The sequence below is a fragment of the Glycine max genome, chromosome 8 (genome assembly GCF_000004515.6).
Source record: "Glycine max cultivar Williams 82 chromosome 8, Glycine_max_v4.0, whole genome shotgun sequence".
NCBI lineage: Eukaryota > Viridiplantae > Streptophyta > Magnoliopsida > Fabales > Fabaceae > Glycine > Glycine max.
This window is the reverse complement of record NC_038244.2, coordinates 23941047-23954137: the sequence shown is the minus strand read 5'-3', so window position 1 is coordinate 23954137 and position 13091 is coordinate 23941047. Positions and strand designations below refer to the sequence as shown.

The 13091-nt window shown below is 35.9% G+C and overlaps 2 protein-coding genes across 2 annotated transcripts; one reads left to right on the top strand and one right to left on the bottom strand.

Moving 5' to 3' along the window:
* The first annotated feature begins 1625 nt into the window (after positions 1 to 1625).
* On the top strand, positions 1626 to 3735 carry LOC100810665 (uncharacterized). The gene is made up of 5 exons (NM_001255631.2): positions 1626 to 1914; positions 2208 to 2311; positions 2396 to 2567; positions 2775 to 2894; positions 2987 to 3735. The coding sequence occupies exons 1-5, from the start codon at positions 1729 to 1731 to the stop codon at positions 3593 to 3595; spliced, it is 1191 nt and encodes a 396-aa protein (NP_001242560.2). The 5' UTR covers positions 1626 to 1728; the 3' UTR covers positions 3596 to 3735.
* A 1088-nt stretch (positions 3736 to 4823) lies between these two features.
* LOC100810135 (homologous-pairing protein 2 homolog) lies at positions 4824 to 7148 on the bottom strand. The gene is made up of 6 exons (XM_003531875.5): positions 6876 to 7148; positions 6778 to 6803; positions 6006 to 6273; positions 5494 to 5564; positions 5204 to 5392; positions 4824 to 5116 (listed from the first exon to the last, which is right to left on the bottom strand). The coding sequence occupies exons 1-6, from the start codon at positions 6901 to 6903 to the stop codon at positions 5018 to 5020; spliced, it is 681 nt and encodes a 226-aa protein (XP_003531923.1). The 5' UTR covers positions 6904 to 7148; the 3' UTR covers positions 4824 to 5017.
* Positions 7149 to 13091: the final 5943 nt, after the last annotated feature.

Sequence of the window (13091 nt, the reverse complement as noted above, 5' to 3'; positions counted from 1 at the left end):
AAGCTCCTCCCAAAGACTATTAAATTCGTAGGTCCCTATCAATTCATCATAGTGTCTCTCTCTTCCTCTCTGCCGTGTTTTGCCCTTGAGTTTGATATATATATATATTCATTTTAGTGGCATGTTTATTAGAGTTTTCCTTTAATTTTAAAAGTTGTATATCTATCTCAGATTCGCAGCAAGTGTTATGTTATAATATTGAAGATTATTTTAGTGAAAATCATCATTTTAAGAGTACTTTGTTATAATGTCTGTGATTATTGATATTACTAGTTATTTTTGAATTTCTACAATTGAGTTTAGGATTTTGAAGAATTAAATAAATATTTTAGAAGAAGTTTAAAAATAGATGGATGTGTTATTATTCAAAATTTAAGTTCAGTTCTTTTAAAATATTAAAACTAATAATAATTATTCAAAATTAGTTGCCAGTAAAAGTCAAAATTATATTTATAAAAAAAACAAAGAGAGTCAAAATTGTTGGAAAAGGAAATAATATATCATTAAGAGCTAGATTCATTCATAATTATATTTATTTATACTAAAATGATTAAAGTGCATCACATTTCATCTTTTAAGAGAGAAAAACATTTTTTAAAATTAAAAGAAATGACAATATGATACTATTTAAGTATAATTTAAAAATAAAGTGATTTGTTTTGTTTAAAGTCACTTTAAATATCTCAAAAGGTATATATATGGAAAGAAAATAAAGGAAATGATTAAATAAAATGAATGAGTTTTTTTTTAAAAAAAATCATAAACTTTCTCATGTAACTTTTTTTATACCACAACTAATTTTTTTTATACCTCCCTAAAATGTATAATTTTTTTTCTATTAATATCTGTAAACTAAAATATGATTTTATAAATAAAAATCTGACGGTTAAATTTACGCGGTATGCCACAAAATTGGTAATTAATGATATATATAATTTTTTTTGACAGCATATATATATATATATATATATATATATATATATATATATAATTTTATTATTAATACCTATACCTTATATATATTAATAATACCAAAAAGTAATAAATGTAATTATTGACAAGAGAAAGGGACGTGAAGCTGACTATTGAATTTCCGTCTCATGCATCTGACCAAATAGTCTCAAGAAAACAATTATTTGTCTTTTTTTTTTAATCCTCTAATCGAGAAATTAACCAAATTTAGTGATCTTTGATTGTTAACTGCCGTATGATTGATTATAGGTCAGGATTATGGATAACTTGATGATCCTAAACCACCTAATAATTTCTTCCTTTAATCCTCTCATTTATCATTCACGTGTTTTCTGAGAAGGTGGCAACTGAGAAGCCGCGCGCTATTCATCTTCCTTCAAAACTTCACACGCCAACCGCGTTGAAGACTCGGTTCCTCTTATCTGCCCCACTCCTCTTGACTCTTCTCTCCTAAGAAAACTCTTGCAATAATCAACAACACCCAAAAATGAAAAATATTAAAATAAAAAATCTTTTTGCAAAGGACATATTAGTCAATTGCCAACTGGTCCGCGTTCTCAAATAACATATTACCATACAAAACCTCCATTCTCTCGCTCTCATAGTATCATATAAGAGTTCTCATATTCTCAAGCTTATTGCAAGCTTGAGTCTGCTTCTTTGTTCCATAGGTTCGTACCTTACATTGCTGCTATTGACACAAGGGTGTGTTGTTTTGTTTTTATCATCATTGAGAACTAATTAAGGTACGTGTAAATGGGTAAGAAGCTTGATGCTCTCCTTGGTAGAACCTTCAAGGCTGCAAAGTTCAAGGCTATTGTTAACCTTGCCATCTCGCGCCTTGCCGTTCTCAAGAACCAGCGCCAGGCTCGCCTTAGACAGGCCCGTTCTGATATCCTTGAACTCCTCCAAATTGGTCACCTTGAACGTGCTTCGCTTCGAGTAAGATATTTTTATACATGTTTGCTGTCTTGTTTCTCAAAACTATTTTTTTAAAATTTAATTTCTGTGTACTATCAATCAATCAGAAATTATGATATTTATATGACTTTTAATATAATTATTAAAAAAATCAACAAACTTATTATTATACATACATAAACTTTTAATATAATTATTAAAAAAATCAACAAACTTATTATTATACATACATATGTGATCGGATGAGTCCCTTGCACTGTATTCTCATTTTTTTTTATCACATATCTGACATAAAACTGGTTTGTTTTTTATAGGTTGAGCATGTGATGAAGGATCAGAACATGTTGGATGTGTATGTCAGGATTGAAGGATACTGCAACCTCTTGATTGAGAGGGTCCATCTCATCGAGCAAGAGAGGTTGGTTTACTCGTAATTTTGTTTGGTGAAAAATTGGTTTTCGGTTTTGTTTTTAAAATGATGGGTTTGGTCTTCTTGTTACAGAGAATGTCCTGAGGAACTGAAGGAGGCAGCATCGGGATTACTCTATGCAGCTTCAAGGTGTGGAGATTTTCCCGAGATTCAAGAGATTCGTGCAATTTTGACATCACGGTTTGGCAAGGAGTTTGCTGCTCGATCTATTGAGTTAAGGAACAACTGTGGAGTCCATCCTCAGGTATGTATCTGATATGAGAATCAACAATCTGTTATGTCTAATATTGTTGCCTTCCCAGTATTTTGTTTTGCCTGTTAGACTAGTTAAAAACTAAGATTTATGTACAAGCTAGAATTTGTGCAGAGAATAGATAACTGTCTTATGATAATTTTGATAAATTTTTCTGTGGATACTATGGGGTAACTCTTTTTATCTGGTTGTTTATAGATGACACAGAAATTGTCAACAAGGATGCCAAGCCTGGAAAGCAGAATGAAGGTACTCAAAGACATTGCTTCTGAGAATGGTATTGTTCTGCAGCTTGAAGAAACTTCTGTTTCGGTTGAGGTATAACACCTAAGGCAGCAAAATTTGCAATTTCTTGTTTGTATTTATATTTGAAAAGCAACTACTTATGGCATCTGATGTAAACTGTTCAGGAACAATCCAGTGTAGAAAAGCAAAACCAGCATGAATCTGAGAAGAAAGAAGAGAATGTAAGCATGTTGCCTAATAGAGGGAAAGATGAGAAGTTAACTGATTCCTACAAGGGAAGGAAAAAGTACAAGGACGTAGCTGATGCAGCACAAGCAGCTTTTGAGTCAGCAGAATATGCTGCAGCTGCTGCAAGAGCAGCATTGGAACTCTCCCGATCTGAATCACATGATCCTGATGATCATTATAGTCCAAGACTCCAACCAAGAAAAGTGGAGGATGGACATGATGATGTGAGACCTCAACTGGAAGAAAAGGAAATCCTCAGTGAAACTCAAAGGGAAGATGAGTTAGAAAAGTCAGAAGACATTATAAGTTGCAATTCAACTGATGAGGCTTTGAAGGGGGCTACTGCCTTGGTAGATGGTGAAATTGAGGCTGATCCTTTGGAAGAGGAAGTGGTTTTCGACAATAGTGATGATGAGACTGATAATAAACAGAATAGAAATCAATCTCCTAAGTGGACATCTTCAGGGTATGGTGCTGGTATAGTAGTAAATACAACGCCTCAGTTGGATTTGCAGAAGAGGCCTATTTCAGTGAGGACTAGATGAATGCAAAATTACTGAGTATGAGTGGGGCATCTATTGAAGTTTTGCTTGGTTCTTTAAATTTTGTCTTATGGATTTGCCATCAGAATGTCAATATGTTTTTCATTATTTAAATGATTAATTGGATTAGTTGGATTTAAAAATAGAGTCAGGGATTCCCACTCTTTATTGCAATTACAACATAAAAGTAGGCACCCTCTAGACATGGACATAGGAAACAGATTGATATTTAATCAAACACAGAAATATGACTGCAGAAGAAACCTTAATAAACATAAGAGAATTCTAAGTCACAACTTGATCTACGATGGGATGCCATATTGACATTAGATTAAACCAACTATTAACCATCTTATGTTATTTCGTAGCTCAGATTGTCAATTTAAAACATAATAGTAGACAAGTTTATCAAATGGAGATTCAAATCATGAATTGCCAAGCTAACTTTTGAATTATGAATCATTTGTATTGAATCATAAGATTAGAGACAATAAAAATAACTTCAAATCTATTTTATAGATGATAGATAGTGTTCAATGTAATAATTTAAAACTAGAAATAGATAAAAACAACTTAAGTTTAAGTCTCATGAAACAAAATAATTAGCTATATTTGAGTTTGTAAAGTCTCTATTTAAGAAAAATAAAAACAAAGCAATGAAACCAAACAAAGTGCATGTATTGAATGAGTGACAAAAAAAGTAGTGAAATAATCACATAAAATAAGTTTAAAAGTGCCCTTTCAATTCCTTTTAACAATTTAAGCTTATATTTTCAATTTCTTTGAAGAAAATTGGTGAAAGAAAAGTAAAGAAAGAAAAAAATAACAAATTGAATTGTGTGATTCATATCGATAATACAAGATTGCACCTATTCATTCATGTATCATAAGATTCAAAGTCATTTGGAAATCATCTTATGATACAAATTGATAGCTAACCAACTTGTATAATTTCAATCATAAAATCGTAAGATTCTAATAGCTATGATACTTGAATATACCAGGAAAAGCATTGGTAACATTCTTGAGGGGGGAGCATGCAGGGTTCCAGAAAATGGAATATAAGTGCTTTCTGCTTAGAGTTAGTTTTTTTTCTTCCCTAGAATCTGTTGATGTCAATAATCATTCTTCAGGAGATATGAAGTTCAAGAATTACGATAAAGTTTGTCCTTGAAACATGAGCACTAGAAAAGTAAGCAATGTAAATAGGACCAATGCCTGCGCCCAAAGAGATATTAACAATAATATTGCATTGAGACTATGCTCCAGTGATGAGCCAGGCTAGTAATTTTAGGGAATAAACCCAAACTAAGTCAGAATTGTGAAAACTTAATGCATAAGGCTATATGTAATTTGCAGTAATTTTCACCGAGGTCAGAACACCAAACAATCTGTATTCCTAATTTGTTGATTCCAATAAATACATCACTTCCCCCTAGGCCTCTTCTTACCCTGTTGAATCAGGTCATTGTATGACTGCAAACTTACCCCAACATCTTCATCATATTCTATTCCAAGCTCCTCCTGGGTGCAAACTAGTGTCAATATGATAACAGAAACATTAAAAATAACTAAATAAGATCTATGGTTGTGACAGGCCAAGATAGAAACCTTAAATTCTTTGGGATCCTTAGGTGAGTTCTCAGTGAGGGTATCCCATAAATCCTTGAACATTCTTTTCCGCTTTCTCCACTGACCTATCATCTCTGACAACATATTCTCAACTGCCTTTCGTTCTTCTGGCTTCACCAGAGTAACACCTCCACGTAACTTGGTCAATTTTTCCTCCATTTCTTGAACCTGAACCAGAACATAGATGCAAACTATCTTAGTTGAAGCAGTCAACCACCAATTCCCTTTCAAGAAATTAAAAAAAGCACTCAAGCATCCACATCAGCTACCTCCAATCTCAGATTCACTTCTCTTTCAAATATCTGTTCCAGTGTCAAATTTGATTGCAATGACTTAATTTCTGCACCAACAAATTACATCCATAAATAGCAAGATCAATAGGTTTGTCCACAATATCAAATTCTCAATGGTTCCAAATGCACGAAAACTAGTATCCACAATAACCACATCAAATGACACAGATTAGGTATAGTCAAGAAATTTGTATAGTTGTTACAGTTAACAAATTGAAACCATTAGACAAAACTCAGATGACTCATCCAACCAAAATCAAAATGTAATTACATCATCTACATGTATAAACCAAAAATAATAGCTGAAAATGTTCTTTTTAGCCAACCAAACCCTTATCATTCTACATCATAATATTACTTCCTAATCATCCAAATTGCATCGGAATTTGCTACTATAAGCAATTTAATGCATTCACAGAGTCAGTTAATCGGAATCATTTCAACAGACTTCTCAAATCTCAAATGTCTGTTTAGGTTTGAAAATATACCGGCTTCAACCTCACTAGTAGCCTTTTTCTGATCCTCCAGCTGTTTTTGCAGCTCAGCATTCTGTTCCTTCATCTGATTCAGCTCTTCAGTGTTGGGAATTTGAAATTGATCTTGCCGCGCAAGGTATATCTTCTGCTTCCCATACTCCTTGAACGAAATTCGACCTCCATCTGCCAGATTATCCAACGCTTTCTGAATCGCCGCTTTCTTGAGATTGAACTTTTGCAATGCATCCGCCACGTTCTGTGCATTCACCGGCCTATTTTGCTGGAAAAAAAATTCAAATGCAAAATCAAAAAGAAAAAAAAATTGAAAACTGAAAGAAACTAACACTTGGTTTGAGTGTTTTCCTGTTTTCATTTTCAAAGAAAATAAAAAATAAGAGTGAAAATACGTTTGCTTAAAATCTAGAAAATATTTTAAAAAACAAACCCAAAACTGAAAACAACAAATCAACATTTTCAGGCCTTTCTGAAGAAGTAAAAACATAGTGGCACCTTAGAGTACATACAGGTTTTCTAAATCTTAAAATTTGAAAACGAAAATAGAAAATGAAATCTAAAAATAAACACTCAAAATGTCACCTTAACTACCATTCAACTCAGAAAATTGGGGCATTTTTTAATTTCAACTTTAATTTCAATTGTGTTGCTGATGTGGTACAGAATTGAAGTTAGCATGCATGATAATTGAAGGCAAAGGGAACAAAGGTGTGCCACGTGAGGTGAGTTGTGAGGCACGTGATTGGGAAAGGGGTTAGTTGCTACTTACCTCGTTGACGAAGTTTAACACGATCGCTGCGAAATGAAAGAGAGATGTTAGGTTAGGTTCTGAAAGAGAAACAGCGAAATGAGAGAGAGAGATAGTACCTTCGGCGCTATCGGATTTTGGTGCCATTGTTTGGATCGAAGGAAAATGGGGCGGGAAAAATTCAGGATCTCCCTTTTCTATATTCCGCCAACGAAAACGAAGATACGGAAGAAAATGTCCATCTACGACACCGTTTTGTACTAGTAATCAAAGAAAAATACTAGTCATGCATATTAAAGTTAATTCACTTAGTCCAAAACAAAGGGGTTGGTAAACGGGTTCAGATCCATGGACTAGCCCGCGGGGCTCGTGGTCCGCGCAGGTAGCGGACCAATTTTTTTTTTTAAATAATTCATGGTTATGTAATATTTTTGGGTCTGTCCCGCTTAACCTGTGGACTATGCGGGTTTAGCCCGCGGGTTGCCCATAAACCCGTTTAATCCATGGTTTGAGAATCCCACTAACTACAGCACCTTAAGAAGCCCGCTTAATCCAGATCTTTCATTGTTAGCTTGTGATATTTTGAGCATCTAAATTACAATTATGGCTTCCAAATCGGCATTTAGTATTGGCTCACGGGTGCTTAACAAATATTGAACTAGGTTTCTTGGTGATAATGTGCAAGCCTTGATATATACTAAAAATTGGTTACTAGGATTTGATGAGCAAGGTAAATAATGTGTAATAATTGTTGTTTTTTAATCACTTAACTTGAGTTAATTCTAATATTTATTATCGTTTTGAGTTTTAGGAAAATAATATGAAGATGTGAAGATGAAGAAGGCTTAAGCTACTTCAAATATGAAATCATTTGTTGTTGGAGATGTTTAAGTTTCATATTTTAGATTTATTGCTTGGATTTTCTTTTGTTAAGACATTATTTATTTTATTGATGTAATTGACTAATTGTTGATATTTTATTTACATTTATGTTGAACTTAATTTGATTGTGTTGCATTTTTATTGAAATTAAAATTCTTTTAAAACTAGGCCCACGGACTGTTAGACATGTGGCCTCAGAAATCTTAAGAAGCGGTGAATTAATTTCCCACTAACAAGCTTTTAACCCCCTTCTAAAAGAAGAGATAGGCTCAGAATGCAGAAGAAGTAGCAATCAATTTAATAATGTTCTTTAAACATACAAGACAAAATTGATTGCAATAAAATGAATGAGATAAGGGAAGAGAGAATGCAAACATAGTTTTTATACTAGTTCGGCAAAGTTCGTGCCTACGTCCAGTACTCAAGCAGCCCACTTGAGATTTTCCACTCCCTTTGTAAAAATCCGTTTACAAAGTCTAAACCACATAAGGGCAACCCATCCCTTGTGTTTAGAAATCCTTACAACTTAAGAGACCTCTCAGTTCCTTAATCAATCTCTTTAAATGAGAAGAAAGAAAGAAGAATTCTCTCTTGAAGAGAAAGATATTACAATTGAAGTCCATGGAGAAACTCTTAATGGATTTGTAAGTGTTTGGCCAAGAGTTTCTTTTAAGAGAGCATTTGGTAATGAACTTCTCTTGGAATATCTCTCTCATTACATTTTGTGTCCCAAATCACCTATTTATAGGCCTTTGATGACCATTCAAAAATCTCTTGAACAGATGTGACTCTCAGGAGTTATTTTCTGAAGAGCTGTGACTCTTGGGAATTATTTTCTGAATTTCTGAATTCTTGACTTGGATCAAACTTGAGAAGCACTTATCTTTAACATCATCAAAATCATGTATACATACATTTACACGAACCGGCCCGTTTGACTCGCAGGGTCCGCGAGCGCGGAGGCAGACCAATTTATTAGGTCCATATAGGAATGCGGGGCGGACTAGCCCGGTCCGCTGCCAATGAGGGCTTATGCGGGTGGGCCTTACGCGGGATGGGTCGGCCCGCTTACCATTCAAGTCAATCATATAGTAAGATAACACAATAAATACAATTAAACATTGATTTATAATTAGCAAAATTTCAAGGTGTTACAACTCTCCCACCCTTTTAGAAATTTCGTCATCGAAATTTACTTGACTCAGACAAGGATGGATAGGCTGCTCGCATCTGACTCTCTAATTCCCATGTGGCATCTTCTCCTGATGCACCTCCCCAGATCACCTTTACCAATGGAATCTCCTTCCCTCTTAGGTGCTTTGTTCGCTTATCCTCGATCCTCAAAGGCAATGTTTCATATGTCAAGTTCTCCTTCACTTGTATGTCATCCAATTCGATCACATGAGATGGATCATGGATATACTTACAGAGTTGAGACACATGAAAGACATTGTGAAGATTAGAAAGAGACAGGGGTAATGCAATTTGGGATGTGTCGCAACCGACCCATCGGCGGGAGGGCGACGCGAGGGCTCATGGGTGCATCTTCCATGGGAGGAAAATGCGCGGAGTCGCCACCAACGTTTATTCGAGGAAAACGTCGGAAAAACCGGAAAGGTGTGGTCTACGAACTTTAAGTGTGAAAGGTTCGAGAGTTGTATTTACGCATGGAGAAGGTATTAGCACCCCACGCGTCCGTCACAAAGGACGACAACCTTTAATTGAGTGTGCAAATATGACTTCAATTTTTTTTATTTTCCCTTTTACGTTTTTATGTCTTTTTATGCCTTTTGTATTTTTTTATCTTTTTGTGGTCGACAAGGGTGTTTCCCTTGCTCCTACGTATTCCTCAATTGTGATAAGGAAATCAGACCTACGTAGTTCTTTCAAAAGGGGCGAATCAAGTGATTCTTTTTACTTGGAAGGGGGTCATTTAAGGTGTTGGACCTTAAAATGATCCATTTTACTTGGTGAGAAAGCTAATGCGTTGGACCTCTAACCATCTCACGAGGTCGACAAAAGCGGGGCTTTTGCTCCTACGTATCCTCCATCGAAGAGGAAATCAAGCCTACGTAGTTCTCGCAAAAGCGGTAAAGTTACATGTTGATTTTATGCTTTTGAACGGTCCATGTTAACCGATAAAAGCAAAGAGGACCGTTTAAGGCGTTGGACCTTAAGACAATTTTTTTTTTGCGGACAAAACTTGATTTCTGAGTTGATTTTAGCCTTAGTTTCACTTTGGTTATTAGTCAATTCATTCAAGGAAACTTCCAAAGAAAAACGTCCGATTGATTTTTTTGATTATTTTATTCTAAGATATTTAAATTATTTTATTATTATTTTTCAGGATATTTTGATTATTTTAATATTATTTTGCCTTTTTTTGGTTTAGTCGTGGTTACAACGTGAACGATCGGTTAGATTTTGTTTTAACAATGCTTAAACGAGATTACAACACAAATGATCGGTTCATTTTATCATTTATTAGGTGAGAAAACTACTTAAATAAACAGTTAAAGCACGTTAAAAATGGAAGAAAATAAAACTGAAAGTAAACGAAATTAAAATGAAAGTACACAAAACAAGAAATGAATTGAAAGTCTCGGATTCAAAAACTTACCTGTTGAAGAACGAAGAACGAACGAAGAACGAATGAAGAACGGCGAAGAACGATGAAGAATTTCCACAGAATCGCTTACGAAAGCATTACGGAAGCACTTCGACTCGATTTTTCTTCACGAAAACGTGTTTTTTGCCCAAAATTGCCGAAATGCATAGCCAAGGGGTCTTGAACATTTTGAAACAGCTCCCCCCTCCCCTATTTATAGGAAAAAAGGGAGGTGCTTGCCGCCCAGAGACTTAATGAAGAAGATTTCTAAGCGCACCCGAATTACTAAGTTCACCCCCCTTTTCGTATTTTACGGAAAAGTTACGGAAGTGTTTCGGATTTGATTTTCATCTTTTTTCTCTTCCCTTTCACCAATGTTAAGTGAAATATGCTTACCCAAGGTTTTCGGAAATTTTACGGAAGAATTACGGAAGCCCCGGAAACCATTTTTCAAAAACGTGGAGGAGCTTGCTGCCCAGTTGCTTCCTCCTTCAGCAACCCAACTTCCAAAATGTTCCGGAAGGGCTTAGACTCGAATTGCTATTTACACCCCTATCTTGATAAGTTCACCCCACCTTCTTTCGTAATTTACGGAAAAAGTTATGGAAGCCTTATGGAAGCATATATGACTTAACTTTCATCTTTTTTTTCTCTTCCCTTTCACCAATGTTAAGTGGAATATGCTTACCCAAGGTTTTCGGAAATTTTACGAAAGCATTATGGAAGCCACGGAAGCCCCGGAAACCATTTTTCAAAAACGTGGAGGAGCTTGCCGCCCAGTTGCTTCCTCCTTAAGTAACCCAACTTCCAAAATGTTCCGGAGGGCCTAGATTCGAATTTCTATTTACACCCCTATCTTGATAAGTTCACCCCCTTCTTTGCTTATTCTTTTTCCGTAACGTTACGGAACCTTACGGATTACGTAACGAAACTTGTTTTCTTTCCGTAATGTCACGAAACTTTAAGGATTACGCAACCACCCCCTTTTCGGCTTCTGGAATGTTACGAAACTTTACGGATTGCGCAATAATGTTTTCTTTCGACTCCCGACATGTCACGGAACTTCACGCATTGCTTAACGATGGGTGTCAAGTTCCTCGAAGCGGTCAAGCGAAGGTTGCATGCCATCAAACAATGGTCCCCGAACGAAATTAGGGTATGATAGTTGCCCCTCTTTACTTACCTTTTATCGGAGATAGGAGGAAAGTAAAGATAAGACACTGATTTCGTCCGTCTTAGCCTTTTCCGTAATAAATCTATGATGATTCCCGAAGGCCATCCTTTGCCCATCATGGGGATTTAATTGATCTCAATCACAATAGTTCCAACAAAAACGATTTGAAATAATTGACTCCCATCTCTCCTTCTTCTTTCTCTGCACAACACAAAACAAAACAAACAAAAAATAACATAATATACACGTATACACATGTTTGGTGAAGGAATCGATTGGGAGAATAACAAAAACCGTATTTTCCCCTCATAGAAGGCTCCATACTTGATAACGGAGGACGCATGAACAGCTCTAGGCAATCAATTCATGGGACTTCGGACTCGATGATGGAGGATGCACGAACAGCGCTAGGCAATCAATTCGTGGGGCTCTAGACTTAAATTTGATGGTGGAGGATGCACGAACAGTGCTAGGAAATCAATTCGTGGGGCTCCGGACTCGATGGTGGAGGATGCATGAATGACAATCAATTCATGGGGCTCTGAATAAGATTTGATGGTGGAGGATGCATGAACAACGCTAGGCAGTCAATTCATGGGGCTCCGGACTCGATGGTGGAGGATGCATGAATGGCAATCAATTCATGGGGCTCCAAATAAGATTTGATGGTGGAGGATGCATGAACAGCGCTAGGCAATCAATTCGTGGGGCTCCGGACTCGATGGTGGAGGATGCATGAATGGCAATCAATTCATGGGGCTCCGAATAAGATTTGATTTTAGGACCGAATGGTCCACCGGGTTCTTTCACCTAAAAGGCGAACATGCTTTAGCAAGGAAAAAATAAATCATTCATGAGAGCACCATATTTTAGAGAAACAATATGCTTATGCCAAAATAGTTTTCCTTATAACCGAAAATGAAGGGTATGATGTCAACGTTTAGCTTTTAAATGAACATTTAAGGGAAACATTGGGTCAAACTGAAACTGGGAATAAAATCACTCATGGTGTATAAAAAACTCACACAGGTAAGTGTTTTATCCTAATTCCAAACCATAGCTGCACCATGACTTTATTTTGCACATGATTTCCTATCGAACCAAAAGATTACACGCGCGATCACTGATCAATAGGATTGCCTTATGTTGAATTTCGCTTAGTAATTTAATTTAGGGTTGGATTAAGTGGTTAAACTGATAAAGGATAAACTCTCGTACCCTAGGATAAGAGACTTGCTTGTGAATCAAGGGGAAGCAACGTGTTTTAATTTTGATATTTTCTAATTCACATATATTCGCTGTTTAATTTACAAAAGCAAACACCCCCCCCCCCCCCATCGTTACTGTTACTGTTACTGCAAGTATATTATGAACATTTGGCTTGTCACTGCTCGTTGGGAAACGACCTAGGATCACTTCCTAGTTACTACATTTTAATGTTTATTTGATTCGGGTACGGCCTCGATCAAATTTGGCGCCGTTGCCGGGGAGCAGTGTCCAAAGGTTCATAATAGCTAGCTATTGTTGTGTGTTTAATCCTTTCGTGTTTTATGTTTAAGTGTTAGTATTGTGTTAGTATGTGTGTTAGTGTTGATTAGTTCACTGGTATTGATAACAGACAAATCCATAATCCATATATCTAGGCTAATTAGACTTGTCAGGTTTTAGCGA